Genomic DNA, 21,095 nt, shown 5'->3' on the forward strand with positions numbered 1-21,095 from the left:
TTACACATGTATGATAGAGATGTGAGCTAAGATCTTTATGTTTTTGCAGCAGTCATCTTACCCATAGTACTGTCTTCCCCAACACTGGCAAGTGTTTTGATATTAAGACTCTCTGTGGAGGTGGGCTTATACTATGTCTGTGAATCGCCCCCACTGCTGGAAGCCAAGGCCCATATAAAACATGGAACAGACAGAAACCACTACCCTTTTATGGGGGAAAACATGTATTTTGGGCTACATTAAGTATCTTGAATGTACTAACATGAGAAAAATAATTTTTACATTCACTAATCTTTTTCTTTCAATTATGTTTTCCTATTAGGAAAAACTACGGAGGGATGTCCTAGTTCTCTACAGACATTTCTCTGGAAGGCACAGTGCCTAGGACAACAAAGATGTTGATTTGGGGTTCTTGGCACTGTTGTTCTATTCTGGGAAGAATTCTCTACGTTCAAAGCTGACTTGGGGTACATGTGACGGGGGTTCCGTAGGATCTGTGGTTTCTGGCTAAATTGTACACTTTTCTGAGGCAGTTGGCCTCTGTTGTGCCTGCCCTGTATATAACGCCTCTGACATAAGGAATTGGCTGGGAAACTGGGTGGTCTTCTTCGCTTTAAGCAGGAGACTGGCATGTGGCCATGGGAAAACCAAGAAGTAGGGCCTGGAGGAACTACCCTAGGCTGGTTGACGTTTGAAGCATGGTGTTGATGTTGCATCATTTTCTTTTCTAACATCTGTCCAACAGTTGTCATAAGTTTCTGGGCCTCAGTAACATTGTCATCCATATATGGTTGCTTTCTCACTTGCCTTCGTTGGTTCTGGGCAGTGGCTGCTGTAGGATTATCTTTTTGGGGATGACATTCCTGCCCTTTGATTGTTTTCTTGGGGTGAACCCGCGGTAGAAATCGGCTTAAAAGTCTTTGGAAGAGGCTTTCTGGAAGAACCTGTGTGGTTTTTGGAAGGGCCTGATAGTATTGGTTTTCAAAGTTGTTTTTTCTCTCCGTGACTGGGCTGAACTTGGACATGTCTTCATACTTTCTTTCACTCTGTCTCTTAGTGTCCTCTCCTTGATAAGTAGGGACCAACATCTTGATTTGGCCCTTCTGTGAGACTTGATGCTTTGGAGTACTGGGTCTCTGCTGCACCAGGCCATTGCCCCCGTCTACCATCACAATGTCACCTAATGCATTTGAAGTCAAAGTGTCTACAGGAAGAGACATGCTCCTGGAATGCTTTGGAAGGAGCACAGAAGTGGTATAAATTTGTGGCTGGCCTGTTAATTCTGTCTCCACATTATATGGATACTCACTAACAACTTTTGCCTGAGGGTTGTGTGCCCTTAGATTTGGGGCACAAGTCATTCTAGGCAGTAAAAGGACTTCTTCAGTCTCCATCTCGTCGTTTAAGACACCCCCACTCTGAGTGGGCGTTTCCATAAAATTATAAGCGAGAGTTTCTGCAAGATACGCACTCTGTGGTTTGTTTGGTAGGGCTACAGAAGGCTCATGGTCAACACCAGAGGGAGGCCGTCTAATTGCCGCCCTCTTACAGGAAGGAGATGAGAAAAGGAGAAGATTCCCCGGTGGTGGTGAAGAATCCTTAATTATTATCTGTCTCAAGCATGGTTTTCCTAGGAATCTGACTACCTCAACCGCTGAATTGGTCCTATGTACAGAATTGGTTGAGGAAGGTTGGGTACAGAGTGTAAAAGGCAAGGACTCAGTACTTTTTAACTTGAAAAGGTTTATGGGCTTGAGCATCTTAAGGGGTAGACCCCATCTGTGCTTCACCCAAAACCTTACAACATGTTCCTCCAGGGTCTGTCGAGTTTCTGGGTTGAGAAAGGCAAGCTTCTCTCGAGAGCACATGAACTTTTCTGAACTCTTTATGGCTGTTAAATTTCTGCTTTCCATATGGATGTCAGTGTCACAAAAGCTATCGTTCATAGCAAGCCAGGATTGTCGCATACTCAGAGGGGTCAGACCTTGATTTATCTGCCCTGACTTTGTACCAAAATTAGCTTTCCAGTTGTTTTCTAGATCTTCGTCTATGTAATTTGATGAGTCATTTCTGGAATCACTCTTGAAGTGCTTAACTAAAGTTCTTTCTGGCTCCAAAATGTTTGCCCCCTGAACCTTTACTACATTTTTTTCCAAGCCCTTTACTGGATCTTTTGGGCCTTTTCCTAGAATAGGTCCCAGATTTTTGCAAGATTCATTTTCTAGCTGAAATTTCACCTTCTGGCCCTGCTTGTTGTGTTCACCAGTAGACATATGGGCTTGTGAGGTGCAAGGTTGGTCTCTGATTTGATAATTTTCTGTTACTGAATTCTGAAGCCCCATCACTTCCTCAGACTCTTGGATCTCAGGGGGAAAATACCATTGGTGTTGAATGAACCACTTTTGAATGTGTTGCTCCAGTTTATCCCGGAGCTCACAGCTTATGGGGAAATTATCAGGAAAGATAGGGACTGCCCAGTCATGGGAAGGGTTGGGGGCCAAGATGCTATAAGCGTCTTGAGATTTCTGGACCATCAAGGGTAAAGTCAATCTACTTTCTAGTTGTTTTGTAACTAAGGGCCTTTCTCTGTATTGTATTTCAGTTGTGGGGCAGTGTGGCTTACTTTGTGATTGAGAATAACATGCTCCAGAATCCCTACTATAGGGTAGAGAAGAGGGTAGTAGTACTGGGAGAGGGGATTGAAAATGGACTTGATTCAAAGCTGGGGACTGAAATTCAAGTGGAGACAGAATTAAGGGTGGAGGTTGGAGGTCCAGATAGGACAGAGGATGTGTGTGGGGAAGCACTGGAGACATTTTATCCTGCAGGTGAATTGGATAAACACTTGAGATGACATTGAATAAGAAAAAGGGAGAAGGGAGAGTTGACGTTGTCTGAGGGATCCAGGCAGCAGCTACTAGAGATTCACTGTGGAGAGAAGGGAGACCCCAGTAAAGCTGGTCATATTTCTCTTGTAAATGGTCCCCTGAGATCTTGGGATATGATAGTTTCTGAGTGGCCATCTGCTCTTCTGATTTTTCTTTCAGGTTCCAGAAGGGTGACAAGGTAGTGCTGTCTTGTTTAGCACTTGCTGAGTTAAACATATTCCCTAAAGAGTTCAAATGGTGTCCTGGGCTCATTTCTTCTAGAAATAATTCATCCTTTTCTTTTTCTTTCAGCTTTTTCAGGCATTCTTCCCAAGCTGGAAATTAGGGAGAGTGGGTTATGATGGTGGAAGGTTATTATAGTAAGCTAAATTTGTGGGTATCCCATTAGAAAAGATTACAAGATTAGACTCCAGAATCTGCTCACTAGCATTCAAGGTCATGTGATCCATGATCTGTAAAGCTTTCAAGGTACATGGATAAACAGCACTTAATCATTTATTAATAGCTCTCACAGCTGTCACCCTCCATGATCCTTCTAGCTGATATATGGAAGAAAGGATTGGGTCATCTCAAGAAAGAAACAGCTTTACTCAAGGTCCTACCTCCAAACCCTGGTAACATTGTTCCTAAGAGTCTAGAGACCTCCCTGTTAGGAACACCTGTCATCTGGCTGGTCATAGCTTTCTTCTAATCCAGGAACCTGAGTATGGGATTCTGATTTCTTTCCCAGGAACCTCCCTCTTAGACCTCTGTAACTCACCTGGGAAAGATGGTGTTAGCTCCTCACAAGAAAGCGACTGGCAGAGACTGACTTACCTTTTGCATCGTTCCTACAATGATTCCTAAACTTTTTCATGTACTGGCTCTGCCAGGTCATCTGTATCTGAGGCTGAGAAATGAAGCAGAGATAAAGATTCTCAATCTCATCTAGAGAAGCTGCCAATATTCAATATTCATGAATTTTAAAATCCAATGTGGTATGTGTGTGTGATATGTGTCTGACCACGAGCGGGGGCTAGAAGGGCGTGTTGGAGCTCCTGGAGTATAGGTGGTTTTGGGATATGCTCTCTGGGAAGCAAACTTGGTTCCTCTGGAAGAACAGCAAGTGTTCTTAACAGCTAAGACAGTTCTCTAGGGCTGGATGGTCTGGAATTCACTATATAAACCACATTAGACTTAAACTTACCTTTGCCTTTCAAGTACCGGGTTTAAAGAAATGTGCTACCAAACCTGGATTTTGTTGTTTTAACTTGACATTTTAAAAATGAGTTCAAATACTTATTCTCCCACTGCCCCCATATCTCTCTCTCTCTCTCTCTCTCTCTCTCTCTCTCTCTCTCTCTCTGTGTGTGTGTGTGTGTGTTGTGTGTGTGTGTGTGTGTGTGTGTGTGAGAGAGAGAGAGAGAGAAGAGAGAGAGACCAGAGAGACCAGATATCCATGTCAATATTCTCCTGTCACTCTGCCTAAATAAAGTTTAAAGTTTCTTACTAATTCAGCTAGACTGGCTGTTGAGGAAGCTTCAGGGATCCTTTTATATTTGTCTTCCCAGCAGGAGACTACAAGCACACATCACTATGCCCGGCTTTCTACTTGGGTGCTGAGTATCTAAATTCAGATCTTCATTTTTGCAAGGCAAGCACTTTACCGAGCATTTTCCCCAACAAGTTTTCTTTCTTTAAGAAAAAGGGGAGCTGTGGAGATGACCTAGTGGGTAAGAACACGTGCTGTGTAAGGACCTAAATTCAGATTCCAACATTCATGTAAAAAGTCAGGTGTATTTCTGCATGTGCCTGGAACCCTAGTGCTATGGGAAGCAGAGGCAGTAGCTCCAAACTTGGAGCTAGGCTGGGAGACAACAAATTCCAGAAATCCTTCCTTATCCTTGCCTCTCATAGCACTAGGGCTGCAAAGTCTGTGTCTAAAGAAAATAAGGAGAAGGTTATAGAGAACACATGATATTCTTTTTTGCCCTCCTAATAGATGCACAAACACATGCACCCCCTTCACACGCACATAAGCACCACACACAATACATAATGCATATTATACACAGATACATATCATACAATGCTCACTTACACAGATACATTACACACACACACACACACACACACACACACACACACTGGAAGGAGGATTTTCTACTGTGAGACCAACCATGGATGTCTACAGTTGTCATTTTTCTGCTCAAGAGCCAAATTCCTGCAGCTGCTTCATACTTGCCAGGTCGAATTCTGCTTCTTTAAGCTAGATGTCTTGAGCTCTGGCCTCTTATCTTATGCCTGTGGAGGCTCAGCACAGCCCTCAGACAACCCATCACAGAGGAAAGGCTTGTTCAGGAGAAGAGGACGTGTGAATTAGTGCTCAATGCTTGTCCTATTTCAGACGTCCCCGACTATTTCAAGAATCCTAATCCTGTACATGAAGCCACGGCACTCCAGCACACCCCACAGACACACTGTGAGCTCCAGATAGAGGCTATGGTGACTGCTCTCAACCCTATCCCACCAGTTCCCAGGAGAATAGACTTCTGTTCTCTCTGGAGATTGCTTCCCAGCTGTCCATCTGTGTACTTGATTTGGAAAAGTAGAAATTAGTAATAAAATGTGGTGTTGAGGTAGGTGAAGTAGATGAAAAGATGCATGTGACTTGAAAACCAAAAGGAAGCTTGTGGGGACTGGAGGAATACAAGGTAAGGAAGGAGACAAAGGAGGAGAGGTGGGTGGAAGACAGCAGACAATCAAGAAAAACAAATTTTGTTTGGAGATCCTATTATCAAACCAATTCTTTGTATGCTAATTTAAAAACTAAGAAAGAAATGCAGAAAGAGAGGGAGGGAGAGAGGGAGAGAAAGAGAGAGAGAGAGAGGGAGAGAAAGAGAGGGAGGGAGAGAGGGAGAGAGAGAGAGAGAGAGAGAGAGAGAGAGAGAGAGAGAATTCTGTTAAATTAAGTTGAGAGTCTCTCACCTTCCTGGTGAAATTTGTATCTGATGGAGGTGAAGACAGATGACTCTCAAGAAAAGGAAGTAACAGGAGGTAGAGCCCCAGTCCACACACAAAGGCAAGGATCATGTCCATTGCCCATATAGTGGAGCTGAGGCTCAGCCATGTGGTGTAAATGCTTTCCGGAAGAGAGGGAAGATTCTCCATCTGAATCCCATTGTTGGGAGTTCTTCCTGGGAGCTAAAGGATAACTCAGGCCCACATCACAGAGCTGGAGACTCTCCATCACAAAGCCAGGACTCCACATCACAAAGGGCTTCTGAGAATGGGGGAGGGGCAACATAGGCAAATTCTCCCTCAGCTTTCTGGGTGCTTCCTTTCAACTCCAACTACTCCCAACTTTTTTATGTTCTATTAACTGCCCCCCACCCCACCCCAGGAACTCATATGTTACCTGGTTCCTAAAAAAAAAAATCTTAGATCGAGAGATGGAGAGATAGCTCAAGTGGTTAAGTGTTCAAGTGGGCATTTTTGAAGATTTGAGTTCAGATACCAGTAGCCACGTAACAAGCTAGGCATGTCTGCCAGCTCTTACATATCTCAACCCAAATGGGAGTAGACCAAAGAGAACTTCTGGGACTTACTGGACACCAGCCTGTCTAGAAAACATAAACCCTGAGTTCAAGGAGAGACCGTGCATTGAAAAGTGGTAGAGGACACCCAATGTTCTCTATACACACACACACACACACACACACACACACACACACACATACATATACACACACACATACACACACACACATACATACACACACATACACACACACATACATACATACACACACACACACACACACACACACACACACACATACACAAACACTTGCTGCTTTTACAAAGGACCCAGGTTTGGTTCCTAGCACCCATATGTCCGGAACTCCAATTCCATGGAATTGGACACCTTTTCTGGATTTGGTGGACACCACTTATGTATGTTGTTGTGTGCATGTGTACATTCAGGTACTCGTGTATAAGTACAAACCCAATTAAAAAAACCGAGACCCTGAAATTTTGAATGTTTCCCAGAGATTTTTCACTCTTAGTATCTCTTTCTTTTCCTCAAGTCTGGTTTTACTTGTGCTATGTTTTTGTCTTCCATCAGTTCAAGGAAAAGACTCAGACTCCTTTTATATTCATTTGGTTTTATGAAATTTTTAATATTTTTATATTTTTGCCTCATTTTCAAATATAAGAACCTAGATAAATAAAAATTTAAGCATGAAATAAGTATAAGTAGCTAAAATTTTGTATGGTATTTACAAATATACAGCATTTACAAAGTTTAATTGCACAAAGACTTTGGGCATTGCTTCATATGGTCACCCATGGACATCCAGGCACATATGCATACATTTATAGTACACAAGCACACATGCCATGTTCTTCCACATAGCAAATCTAGTATTTCTCAGTCCAAGAATATATCACTTGCTCCCTAGTCATCAGAGAATCACTTCCTCAGCTTCCCAAATAGCTCAAGGGACTTTACAAGGGGTATTGCTTTTTACTATTAATGACAATGTGATCATGCTTATTCCTAAGCGCATCTCTCACTGTGGGCAATCATGTATCTGGTCATGCTATTTACCCTCCTTGACCCTACCCCTTTGAAAACTCTTAAATTGTACAGTGGCTAGAAATCTTTATTTGAAACCCTTGTTGAAGATTTTTCAATGAAGCAACTATACTTATTCTACAAGAAGAAAATCCATTCTTTGCCTTAACTAAGAATATGTATTCTGAATCCCCCTGTAATGCAAAGGATTTCTTTGAATGCTATTTCCTGCTCTAAGAGTTGACCAAACTCTAGCTGGCTTTGACCTGCAGCAGGCAAGACTCTAAAAGCAACTCTCAAACTTTATGCTTGAACAAAGAAGAAGAAGAAGAAGAAGACGAAGAAGAAGACGAAGAAGAAGAAGAAGAAGAAGAAGAAGAAGAAGAAGAAGAAGAAGAAGAAGAGGAAGAGGAAGAGGAAGAGGAAGAGGAAGAGGAAGAGGAAGAGGAAGAGGAGGAGGAGGAGGAGGAGGAGGAAGAAGAAGAAGAAGAAGAAGAAGAAGAAGAAGAAGAAGAAGAAAATTCTACAAAATGTATATTGTCTAGCCATGCATTTTCAGTAATTTTTCATTCACTACTTCTAGAACTTTCCATTTCTATGTTACTCCAGTTCCAGTTCCTTTGGTTCTCCTTTCCCACACACCTATAGTCTTTTTTTATTCTTTATCTGTTCTCTTTTAGAACATTTACTCATTTTTCTTTTATCTACAATTGAGTTTAATTTATATCAGAACCTGTCTGTCTACTGCCTTTAACAAGAGTAGAGAGATATTGTTTATTTCTGGAGAGAGGTGAAGCAGAGGATGTTTATAAAATACAGAGTTAAATGTACCCAAATTTAACAGGTGAACTCCTTTACCTTATCAGTGTACTGGGATGTTGCTGAAAGCTTGTTTACTTAGCTTGGGCTAAGTAAAAGAAAAAAATCAGTACACGTCTCCATTAGGCCCACCCAGCTATGCAAGCACAGGGTAGCTTTCTGTGAAAGGGCCAGACTGTAATGCAAAGAGAGAGCTGATTCTTTTTTATTTTACTTTTTAATTTAATCTTTAATCCTTTTTTACAGTCCAGTCTTCATCCCCCTCCTGGTCTGCCCCCTGACTGCTACCCATACCATACCACCTACAGTTCCCCACCCACACCCCATCTCCAGATTTCCCCACTTCCTGGGTCTTCAGGTCTCTCCAGGGTTAGGTACATCTTCTCTCACTGAGGCCAGACCAGGCAGTCCTTTGCTGAACATGTGCCAGGGACCTCATTTCACCTGGTGTTTCCTACCTGGTTGGAGACTCAGTGTCTGAGAGATCTCTAGGGGTCCAGGTCAGTTGAGACTGCTGGTCTTCCCATGGGGCCACCCTCCTTCTTAGCTTCTTCCAGCCTTCCCCCAATTTAACCATAGGGTTCCCCAGCTTCTGTCCATTAGTTGGGTGCTAGTATCTGCATCTGACTCTTTAGCTGCTTGTTGGGCCCCTTGGAGGGCAGCCATGCCAGGGTCCTGTTTGCAAGCACAGCATGAGTAACAGTGTCAGGCCTTGGGGCCTCCCCAATTGGGCCTGTCACTAGACCTCCTTTCTTTCATGCTCTTCTCTATTTTTGTCCCTGCAGTTCCTTTAGGCAGGAACAATTCTGGGTCAGCGCTTTTGATCGTGGGATGGCAGCCTCATCTCTCTACTTGATGTCCTGTCTCTCCACTGGAGGTGGACTCTACAAGTTCCCCTTCCCCATTCTAGAGCACTTCATCCAAGGTCCTCTCCCTTTGAGTCCTGAGAGTCTCTCACCTCCCAGGTCTCTGGTTCATTCTAGAGGGTTCCCTCTCATACCTCCTACCTCCCGAGGTTGCCTGTTTCCATTCTTTCTGCTGACCCTCAGGGCTTCAGTCCTGTTCCCCCTTGCCCAATACCTGATCATGGTTCCCTCTTCCCCTCTCTGTCTCCTCTCTCACCCACGTCCCTCCCTCCCTCTGTCCCCTGTGATTGCTTTCAGCTACTCCGCTATTAGGAACAGAGGACATTATGAGTTTTGCAGGCAAATGGATGGAACTAGAAAATATCATCTTGAGTGAGGTAACTCAGTCCCAAAAGGATACCTATGGTATGTATTTACTAATAAGTGGATATCAGCCAAAAAAAAAAAAAGTACAGAATACCTAGGACACAATCTACAGAAATCAAGGTTAGACAAGCAGAAGGGTCTCAATCCCACTTCAGAGGGAGGACAGAGATGATTCTAAACTAGAAAAGTTTTATATATAGTCAATGACCTGGTACTAAAACCTCAGGTTGGGGGTGAATTAAATGACCTTTGTAACTTTCTCATGAATCTGTAATAAGTCAGTAGCTAGCTTTTTACTAATGTCTTTTCCTCCTTTTACTAAGTTAGTGCTACATGGTCCTGGAAAGAAAGTCCAGGAACTGGAAGGTATCCAGTAACTTCCTATGCAAAGACCTCATCTTTGGAGGGTATCCTCCTAGGTATTAGTCTGTTGGGTTTATCTTTACCAATCATCTGATTTTGCCAATTTTTGTCCCTGATAGTTTATTGAAGGCATGCATAGCTAGCAACAAAGCATGAATTTGTGTTTACATACTTTTTGTTCTTTTTGTTCTATTTTTTTATTAGATATATTTCTTCACTTACATTTCAAATGTTATTCCCTTTCCTGGTTTCCTGTCCATAAGCCCCTATCCCCTCCCCATCCCATATGGGTGTTCCCCCCCTCCATTCCCCTGCACGGGGGGTCCGACCTTGGCAGGATCAAGGGCTTCCCCTTCCACTGGTGTCCCAACAAAGCTATTCTCTGCTACACATGCAGTTGGAGCCCTGGGTCAGTCCACATATTACATACTTCCTTAGTATAAAAAATATGTTTGATTCTTTTAGTATTATAACTAATGTAGAGATTTTCTAAAATTTTCTATCTCAAATGAACATTTAAAATAACACGCATTTAGTATTACATGTAACACTTTAATTAGCATTATTAACAAATTCTAAAGTAAAATAATTTTGAATTCTGAAAATACAAATATTTAATATCTTTTCATAATAGGAAAGGCATCTCTGATATTTGAAAAACACTTTCAGATAAAGACAGAAGGATTATTTAAAGAACTGTTTGGGTATAAATTTTATATTTCATGTTAAGAAATAGTATGATAAACTAAATAATCATTTAGTGTTGTTGATACTTTTTTGATAGTAAAATACAATTTTTCTGTATAAGGTTATTTACTAAATGATTGATTGATTGATTGATGATTGATTGATTTTTGAGATGTGTCTCAAGTGGATCAGGCTTGCCTTGAGCTTATTATGTACCAGAAAATAACTTTTAACTCCTAATCCTTCTGCCTCTACCTTCAAAGTACTAAGATTATGGTTTTGCATCATCACATCTGGATAAATGATCATCCCTAGTCGTTTTAATAATAGGTATTATTATAGCTATAGGCCTTCCATCAATTCAGCAAGGACCAGTGAAGGAGTCTGATCAGCCTCTCATAAAACTGCTTCAAGAGTCTCACTGTGTCACAGGCTTCACAGAACTGATGTCCATAATCATTAATGACCTTTATTAACTCGTACATTACCATTCTTGTTACTCTACACTATCTAATAATTGTATGTAGCCCCAGAGAACTATGTGCTTAATAAGAAATGGGTCACTTTGCCGCTTCTGCCACCTTCTGTAGCCCAGACAGATTACAGGATTTTGTGGAGTCATGATTTCTCCTCTCTTTTTGCCCACAGACATTTAAGATATCAGTAATGGTATTCAGTACTTTGTTGGCAATAAGAAACAGAATAAAATGTCAGTATATTTACTTTAGATGTGTGAGTATTAGAAGACGTTTAGGCTTCAGTGGTCTGTTTTGCTTTTCCTTTTTTTGTAGGATTGAATGCAGGACCTTGCTCATGCTAACCATGTACTAAACTGCATCCCCAACTGTTTCTACCTTTTAATTTTGAGACAAGATCTCACCAAGTTGCTCAGAATGTTCTTGAATTTGTAATCTTTCTGTCTCAGTCTCCAAGTATCTGGGGTTGCTGGCTATACTTCCAGGCCTGGTGTTCTGTACAACTTTTAATCACTTTAATGATCATATTTTGTTTGGTTGGTCTGTTTTGTTTTGTGTGTGTGTGTGTGTGTGTGTGTGTGTGTGTGGTGTGTTGAAGCCCACACTGATGTATCTTTAATAAACGTGTATGTGGTGTGTGGTGGTGTGGAGTGTGTGTGTGGAGTGTGTGGAGTGTATGTATGTGTTGTGTGTGTGGTATGTGTGTGAGTAACGTTTGGTGTGTGTGTAGTATGTGTGTATGCAAGTGTGCGTGGTATGTGTGTGCATGTGTGTATGGTGTGTATGAGAATGAGAATGTGTATGCATGCATATGTGAGTACGTGTGCATTGTGGTGTAGTGTGTGTGTGTATGTGCATACATGTGTGGTGTATGTGTGTGCATGCATGTGTATGTGGTGTGTGTGTGTGTGTAGATCAGGGGACAATCTTCAAGACTCAGTTCTCATTTTCTATCTTTTTGAGGCAGAATCTCTTGTTACTGAGGATGCATTGCATGACTTACTCAGGCTAACTGAGCATCTGGGCAAATCTGTTTCTGCCTCATGTCAACAAAGGAGTGTTGGGGTTACAGATGCGTGACAACATATGTGGCTGTTTACATGGATTCTGGGGCTCAAACTTGGGTTGCCAAGCATTTTTTACTTGCTGAGTCATTTCCTCTCCTTCAAGTTTATTTTAATAAAAACCATGAACATTTTAGACACTATTTTCTTTGGGATAGGCTCTGCCCTAGGTGCCTTCTCCTGACTCTCAAAACACTAATGCATTTCCCTAATCTAGTCACATCCTGATTCTAAAGGCTTTCTTTCCCATCCAAGTCCAAAAGTGACTCAAGGGACTAAAACGTGCTTGGCCTCGTTTTGCTGGATGAAATGAACAGGGAGAATCCCTGAATGAGGTTTTCCAGGGGAATTGTCCCCAGGTGAGGGGAGCAGGCAAGAGAAATGGTAACCATTTTTACATTGTTTTGTATAGTATTTATTGATTCAGGAAAGAAACACAAAATTCTGGATAAAATTACTTGGAAACTGAAAACAGAACATAACACAAAAATAACAGAAAATGCCTTTACTGTCAGATTTCTGGAAAATTTGGTTTTCAAACTAGATGTTTGAAATAAAATGTCTTCGAAGGTCAAATGTTTTACTGTCTGCTTTAAAACTTGTCTATTAAACATGTAAATGATATACCAATTGATTAAACCAGTTTTATATTTCCAGAAATACCCTTTTCCACATGAACGTACAGCTTTATAGAACAATCCCCAAAGCAAAACATACTCAAATTAGTCAAAGGAAAAACTGAGGCCATTTCTCCAAGTCCCTTCAAGTCTGAGCCTGTCGCCTTTGTGTGTAGTTGCTCTCACTCAGTAGCCTACATCCTGCCAAGATCTCCAAAGCTATCCCCTCAGAGAAAGACTATGCTGGCATTAGGGGGAAATAGATAAGCAAGAAAAGATTTCGAGGAAAGAGAGGATGAATGGAAGTGAATGTAAGCAAAACATGTTGTATGAAAAAGTCACGATGAAATCCACATTTTCTATAAATAGCGTAGCTAAAATGTTTTTAAATTAAAAGACTAGGCTAGTTGAACAATTTGCTTAAAATCATCAACATTTAATTTTTTATAAATATAAGTATATATGTTAAAATATATTTGTGATTTTTATATCCAAGTTGAAATGCAATTTTAAAAATTGATGATAAAATAACGATGGATGAAGCAAAAAGTGCAGGCCGACAGGAGCGAATAGATCTCTCCTGAGAGACACAGCCAGAATACAGCAAATACAGAGGCGAATGCCAGCAGCAAACCACTGAACTGAGAATAGGACCCCGTTGAAGGAATCAGAGAAAGAACTAGAAGAGCTTGAAGGGGCTCGAGACCCCATATGTACAACAATGCTAACCAACCAGAGCTTCCAGGGACTAAGCCACTACCTAAAGACTATACATGGACTGACCCTGGACTCTGACTTCATAGGTAGCAATGAATATCCTAGTAAGAGCACCAGTGGAAGGGGAAGCCCTGGGTCCTGCTAAGACTGAACCCCCAGTGAACTAGATTGTTGGGGGGAGGATGGGGAGGGGAACACCCATAAAGAAGGGGAGGGGAGAGGGGAATGTTTGCCCGGAAACTGGGAAAGGGAATAACACTCAAAATGTATATAAGAAATACTCAAGTTAATAAATAAAAAAAAAAAAAAAAAAGCCTCTGCCACAGTTCTTATGCGATACGGACTTGTGCTTGAGTGAACGCCAGAGGGCAGTACAGGCAAGCAAGTAAGAAATTATTGTTCGTTCCACAGCGATAAGTAGGCACAAGCTTCCTACCTTCCAAGACAAGGTTGGGGGACCTGGAACAGAACTCCTAAGATGTCTAAAGGAAGCATGTTCCAAAAGAAAGAAAGAATGTTTGCAAAAGTTGTGCAGCAGAAAGATGCCAGCCGTTCATGAAAGGCTGTAGGCTGTTTCAGTTGGGTTCACAGAGGAGAGACTTTAGGAAATGAGATTTGGAAGGAGATTATGCAGGACGGTGCAAGCCATTATAAGGACTATGGATAAGAAAGCCACTGGGAGTTTTTCATGGAGGAGCTGACTTATAAAGAAGCAGCAGCCGGGAGACCAGTGAGGCTGGGATTGTAATTTTCGGGGCTGGTTAATGTTATCCATCTTGGAAAGTTGCTTAGTTCATGACTTTTATTTCAGGGAAGTTCATCAACAATTATTTTGCAGTTCTTATTAATCCTATCAGCCTTCTTTAAGAATAAGATATGTTCCTAAATAATAATTACATAGTAATATAAAGAACATGACAAGTCCAGTAACAGAAGTGTCCAGAGAGGGTAAAATAAAGTTAGGAAAGTTAGGGACTGCAGCTAACTTGGCATAAGAGTCGGGACAAGCTTTTTTTTTTTACAACTGTTGCAAATGAGAATAAACTTTAAAATTATATTTAAATTTTTGTTCTAAACACTTAAAAGTATTCAAAGGCAAAGTCTTATTTTTCTCACAAACAATTATGTACCTGTGTTAACTCAGCTGTCTGTTACTGTAACAAATACCTGAGAGAATCGACTTCTGAAGAGAAAAGGTTTGTTTTTCAGAAGCTTTATTTAGTCCATCACTGGTTAGTTTCATTGCTTTGGAGTCTGGTGAAGTGACACACTGTTACTCAAGCAGTAACAATGGCTGGGGAAAGGTGACTCTGATCCTTGATGTTTCCAGTTGCCTGCCTGTCATGTCATTCAGGGAGCCATAGGGACACAATTTTCACTAATATTCACCCGTGTTCCTATAAACGACCTTTCAACCATACTTTGTAAGTTACACCTATACACTCTGTGTTTCACTAAGCTAGACTTCAACAGAATTGTTTCTTTGGTTTGTCTCAACATCTTTTAAATTTCATAATAAAGATATAATTATCTACCAGCAAAGTAGCTTTCTACTGTTTTGAGACAGACAGTATACTTTACCAGTGAGTTTTACAATTGCTATATTTTCATGCAACTGTTGATGTCTCCTTCCCACGTAGGAATAGTGGTGGTAAATTCCCTTGGCATTTGTTTTTCTTAGCAGTCTCTTGATGTTCCATTGTTTTGAAAAACAGAAATTCTAATCATAGCATTGTGATTTGCTTTTCTCTTTCAAGATTTTGAATATATCTTTTCACTCCCTTCTGTTTTGTTAGATTGATACTGAAAATTATCTCATTGGCATGGCAATATGGAAATCCCTTGTATGCAACATTTTGCTTTTCTCCCTTTGCCTTTAAGCCTCTCTCTTTAATTGTGACAGTTTACATGTGATGTGTGTCAGTGTGGGTTTCTTCTGTCCTTTGAGCTTTCTAGATCTGGAGTTGCAGTCCCTTTCCCATTCTTGAGAGGTTTTCTGCCACTGTATTTCTTAATGTGCTTCCTGTCCCCATCAGAAGGGAGAAAAGAGGACCCTTCTGATACACTAATGACTCATATGCTACTTTTCCTGATGTTGTTTTGCACTGTCTCTAGCATTTCCATTATTCTTTCTTTTTATTAATCATACTGGGTACTTTCCAGAGACCTACCTTATAGTTCAGTAATTCCTCTGTTTGATCTAGTCTAAAACTTATACCTTCTGTCAAAGTTTTCAGTTCAGTTACAATATTTCTCAGTCTTATGATTTCTATGTTTCCTTTTTAGCTAATTACCAACCTATAAAGCCATCTTCCTTGTCCATATCTGGTAAATTTTTTATTGGAAACAAAGTATTGTAATTTCGACTCTTTTGGATGATATGTATCCTTTTCCTATAACTATCATCAAGCTTTGGTGATTAAGTTATTTGGGGGAAATGCCCTGCTTTTGCAATCCCTTAAATGACAGAGAAATTCCCAAGTTAAAGGTAATGAACCCTTTATAGTGACATAAGGGCTTTTTAGTGCAGCTGGTGGGAATGGACAATGTTTCTGACCTTATAAAAGTGTTGAATACTGTTTTCCCAAATCTTCTGAGTTGTCATTCCTTTGGTCTTAAAGCTGTTTGCAGATTATGGGCACAGTTGCTTACTACTGTGCAAAATTCGTTAGGGGGTGTCTCTCTGCTCCCTTGTGATGTCCTGGTTTTGTGTAGGTCTTGTGTCTTTTGTAAATTGCAGCTTAGTTTTCTATATTTCCCACAATGTCTTTTTAACTCAGATGCTTTCCTGACTCTGCTGTCTTCCTGCCTGTGCTGTGGTCTGAAAAGTCTTCAGGCCACAAGGGCAGTCACATGGGAAACTTTGCTTAGTTCTTGTCTTTCAAGGTTGATTCTCTTTGTTTCTGGAGGTCTGACATTTGCAAAAACAGTGCTTCATGTATTTTGTTAATGTTTCATATAAGCATGTAAATCTAATGCATATATGGATACATATGTCCTTGACAGCACATTAAGTTGTTAACAATATTACTTTGATTTTAATGCTAAAATGTATTATATAGTTGCATACTTTTTATAACTTTCCTCCAATTTTTATAGAAAATGAAGCACAAACTTGTTTTGCCCCAACTCATAATTATGAAATTCTTATCCAATTTTAGTCTGAGACCTTTTTTTGTTTAATTGTATTTTTAATTATAAGGCATCATGACTCATATTGAAATATCTAATGCTTTTCTCATGGCTTTGAAAAGATCATTAGTTCTTTTCTTTCTTACTCGATTACTTTAAACTTTTCAAGAATGACTATATACATCTCCAATTTCTAGTCATATTTATACGCCTAAAATTTATTATCAGGTTTTAAAAAAACCTGTTTCTTCTCATGTGCTTTGAAGCTCTCCATTTGCCATTATAACAATTCTTCAATAGAATTGTTGCATGAACACAGTCCTATGTGCACACTAGCCATTTATATTCACTGTCTATGGAAGACTTTTATAAACGTCTTCCACTACCATTTCCCAAGAGATTACGAAGATGGCTTCTTTAGATTTACCCACAGAATCATATCCTATGGGTGAATAAAACCTTGCCACTTATGTAGACTTTACATTGAAAGGTAGGTTAAAGGGATGATTTTGAAGAGGAAATAAAACATATTGAAATTAAACAATTTATATCTGAAGGGGGTACAGAATGACCCTACTAATGATCAAAACGATGCTTCTGACAGGTGTCAGCAGCAATACTCTTCAAGGTTCCCTAAAAAAGACTCTTTATGGGATTAAATTTCATTTAAGGTGAAACTTGAGAGTGTTGAGCTTTAAAGCATATTTTCTTGTCCTTTGGAAAACAGTCTGAGGCCTCTTCCTTTTCTAGTAAAAATGCCACATCATACATCACCAGACCCCATATAAAATTTGTTGATACAAACAAGAAGTTAGTCAGGGTAAATCCTGTGAAACAAAACAGGTAGTATTTCTACTAGATTAGAAATGTACATTTAATAGTAAGTGTGCTTAAGTGTTTACTTCAGGATATTAAACTTTTATAGATCCACATTGGACAATCAGGGGAATGATTGTATTGGCACAGACTCTTTGAACCACAAAGTGTGCACCTTATTTATTATTTATATGGAAACTGTTCTAGTACAGCTCTGGTCTACAGTGCTATAAGAAATTCTAGAAGCATAAGAAGTCTGAACAGCCAGTATTTAACAAGCATCCCCCTAGGAAACATAGCGTTTAGGGATATCCTTTCAAGACAAAGAAAAGTAGATCTAATTGGGGAGAGGTGATGGGAAGACACCTCTTGACAAGATCTTCTTTTATATTGCGTATTATCCATCTTTGAAAAGTTATTTGTGGGGTTTATGTTTCTTTTAATTTAATGGCAACATGACTAATGGACTGAACTCTTATTTATAGGCATTGGCACTTTGCATAGCTACTCTCAGATAATTTTCACAAAATATTCAGAAAATAAAATTACTTTCATTTCAAAGACATGGAAGGAAAGCTTGGTCTCAGAGCCCTGGGCAACAGCAGTCACAGTCTCTTGAGTCAAAACGTTTTTCTAAGCGTCTCAGCTGCTGTTACAACGTGAAGCTGATCTTTGACTTTATTTCCTTCATTTGTAAATAATCTGAGTGATTTCTGTCTTGTACCTATACTGACCCAATAGTACATTTGAAAATTTATATTAAAATCACATCGCATTGTTTAGAAAAATACTCTAAAAGATAATTCTAGGAGATGTAACACATTTTTTGGAGTAGAGTTCTGTCTTGGGAATTAAAGTGCAGGCAAAAGTGGCTACACTTTTAGGGATTCCACTTTAATCTTTTTTCATGCTCAGTTTACTCTTTAATTAACCTACTGCTGTGGAAATTGGTGGATAAGATTCTGTGGGAAAAGAAGTGGGGAGTGATCTACAGATTTCCTTCCACAGTGTATGTAGCCCTACATCTAGCATAGACAGAAAGCATTCATTCTCCTCAGGTGTAGACAGAAAGCATTCCCCAAGATGACTTATTTTAATTTATAGATAAAATGCAATGATTATCTTGCTTTGGTACAGCGAGCGGGACTGTACCATGTCTTTTCATCTGTAATACATTCATAGCAATAAAAAAGATGAATCCTATTGGAGAAAATTCTTCCCAGAAAAATATCCAGTGCAATTACATGACACCGAGAAAGTAACTTCCCCTTCTTAGGTATGTGTTTTCTTATTCAAATGCCTGGAAGACTAAATGAGAGGATCTGCAAGATTCTGCAATGCATACATCAAGGTTTAGGTATACAGTAAGGCTATGTATTCTGACCCCATAATATCAGGCTTAATCATAGGACTTGCTTTAAACAATGATGGCCAGTGCCACTTGTAAGACCACACTGAAGAGTCTGGAACTGAAACTGAAGGATTATAAATTCTAACATACATTGTGATACACTTAGTATATTGTATTCTTTTCCTTCTAGAAACAGTTTCTTCATTTCCAGCAACGTTATCTCCAGACCAGAATTTATTTTTAAAAAAAAATGAATGTATTTGTTATAATGTACAAGCAGCTTTATATAATAAAATCAAACTGTAAATATTTACAAGATCATCATGCCATAAAAAGGTAATTTGTGAGTGAAATCCTATTAAAAGGATGAAACACAGGGCCCAACATTCAAGGAGTGAAGTACCCAAGCCAGAGTAAACTCTCTTAATAACTTTCAAGTCTTATGACATCTTATACAATTTTCTGTGTGTGCGTGTGTGCGCGCACATGCATACCTGTGTGAATTTCACGTTTACTATGTGTGTACAGCTACTAGAGGAGGGCAAAAGGCATCAGATCCCTTCGGCCTGGAGTTGTCAACTGCTTGACTGTGTGCTGGGAACTAAACCCAGGTTTTGTGCAAGAGCAGTAAATGCTCTTAACTTCTGAGCCTTCTCTTCAGCCCCTCTTTTACTATGAACCTATATTTCCCTCAGGCCATGTCCTCACTGTGGAAGATTCCTTCAGTATCTCCTTATACTGTGAAGCTCGAGACACACTGATCTTTATAAATCTTGGTTTTCACTATGGGGGAAAAAGGAGATTTCTGGAGGTCCTGGTCCTACATACTTCACCTACCACTAAGAGATGACATAAAAAACAGAATGGCAGTGTGAAATATGGAGCAAAACTCCACTGAATTACTGAAAGTGCAGGCTGCATACATTTGTGTAAGCAAAAATCAGAAACTATTGACATGTCGTGGTTTTACTTTTGTTCAGTGTAGAGAATGGGTTCCGTTTTCTTAATTTCTCTCTCTCAGGGCAATTAATCAATCCAGAATCTACATCTTGGGGCTGGAGAGATGGCTCAGCGGTTAAGAACCCTGACTGCTCTTTCAGAGGTTCTGAGTTCAATTCCCAGCAACCGCATGCTTGATCACAAGCATCTGCAATGGGATCCGATGCCCTCTTCTGGTGTGTCTGAAGACAGCGACAGTGTACTCACATATGTAAAATAAATAATTCTTTAGAAAAATCTTCATCTTCAGAAACCTTCCTTAGTGAAAGAGGGATGACTTGCATAGTTCTTGTGCAAAAGTAGCTTAGTAAAACCAATAAACCAAGAACGGCTTAAGATACTGCTTTTATTACTGAGACATTAAAATTAACTTTAAGGAAGTCTTTTGGGAGTATTTTCAAAACTGTTTTCCTAAGAAAAGACAGAAAGTAGATACAACTATTAATTCTCCAGGATAACCCATTCGTGGAACCTTGTGATTCCAATTACTGGGAGCCTGTCCTGTGAATTTAGGATTTAGAGGAGAGAAGATTTCCTTCCCTTCCCAGGGAAACAGTAGACTGAACCACCACAAGCCACTGCCCAGGGCTTAGACTTCTTTATCTGCAATTCCATTTACCTTATTGAAGGACCATACCAAGATGAAGATAGTAAGGTGTCTGCCTCAAGGTGAAAACTTCAAGAGATTCTTAAAAATCTGGATTAAGAATGTTTTAATGCATTGTTGGCAAAGATTAAACTTAATGGAAAGAAGGCACAAGGGCCAGTGCTTAGGCATTAAGGACAACAAAACAAAAACCCTGTTAAAGACAGTCTTTGATTAGGACAACTCAGTCTCATCAGCCTTGCCTACCAGCACCCTGACCCCTGAGCTTTCAGATAGTGCGTGTGAGCTTCCGTATGCATCCATTTATAGAGTGCTTTCTGGCCCATCATTTTTGAGATGAAACAGAGCAGAGTTTTCCCTAGATGCAACTCCCTGCAGTCAGTCACCACGGTGATAACACCTGGCCTTTGCAAACAGCTGCCCTGGTATGGCAGTGGGGGGGTCCACAAAATGAGTCAGGTGATTCTCAAAGCCCAGAGCCTACACCCAGGTGAGAGAGGCAGCTGCATGTATGAGCCTGAGGAGAGCTACAAAGACTGTGGGCATAGGCTCCTATCTCCTCTCAGACTAGCATTTGATATCAGCCACCTTCGGGGTCTTAAGTTGGGAGAACCAGGGCTCAAACCTCTGGGACAGGAAAGGAGCCATATAGCCTGGAGCTGAGAGGCTCTCCTCGCAAGGTGGCGTTCCCTACACACGCAGCGCGGGAACCGGAGTGTGTGTGTGCAGCTGGAGCAGAAGCTCTGGCTTCGGCGTGGCCAGAGGG

General features: G+C 40.3%; 1 protein-coding gene across 2 annotated transcripts; it reads right to left on the minus strand.

Annotated features, from left to right (window-relative positions):
• Nucleotides 1-206: 206 nt before the first annotated feature.
• Nucleotides 207-6,062, minus strand: LOC116883967 (spermatogenesis-associated protein 31). Of its 2 annotated transcripts, XM_032885207.1 has the most exons (5): nt 5,856-6,038; nt 3,705-3,777; nt 2,142-3,202; nt 2,081-2,090; nt 306-2,041 (listed from the first exon to the last, which is right to left on the minus strand). In XM_032885207.1, exons 1-5 carry the CDS (start codon nt 6,036-6,038, stop codon nt 306-308), a joined length of 3,063 nt encoding a protein of 1,020 aa, XP_032741098.1. The 2 variants fall into 2 exon arrangements, with proteins under 2 accessions (XP_032741096.1, XP_032741098.1); XM_032885205.1 differs by having other exon boundaries at nt 207-3,202; nt 5,856-6,062.
• Nucleotides 6,063-21,095: the final 15,033 nt, after the last annotated feature.

This window comes from Rattus rattus, chromosome 14 (assembly GCF_011064425.1).
Source record: "Rattus rattus isolate New Zealand chromosome 14, Rrattus_CSIRO_v1, whole genome shotgun sequence".
Lineage (NCBI taxonomy): Eukaryota > Metazoa > Chordata > Mammalia > Rodentia > Muridae > Rattus > Rattus rattus.

Bases quoted from the DNA above. Each gene is read 5' to 3' on its own strand.
- LOC116883967 (XM_032885205.1), bottom strand. From the start codon at position 6,038: ATGGAGAATCTTCCCTCTCTTCCGGAAAGCATTTACACCACATGGCTG. The intron at 3,778-5,855 runs GTGAGAGACTCT...TTCATTTCTCAG, and splicing joins ATACAAATTTCACCAGGAAG to CCTCAGATACAGATGACCTG. The intron at 3,203-3,704 runs GTAAGTCAGTCT...CCTAATTTCCAG, and splicing joins TTGTAGGAACGATGCAAAAG to CTTGGGAAGAATGCCTGAAA.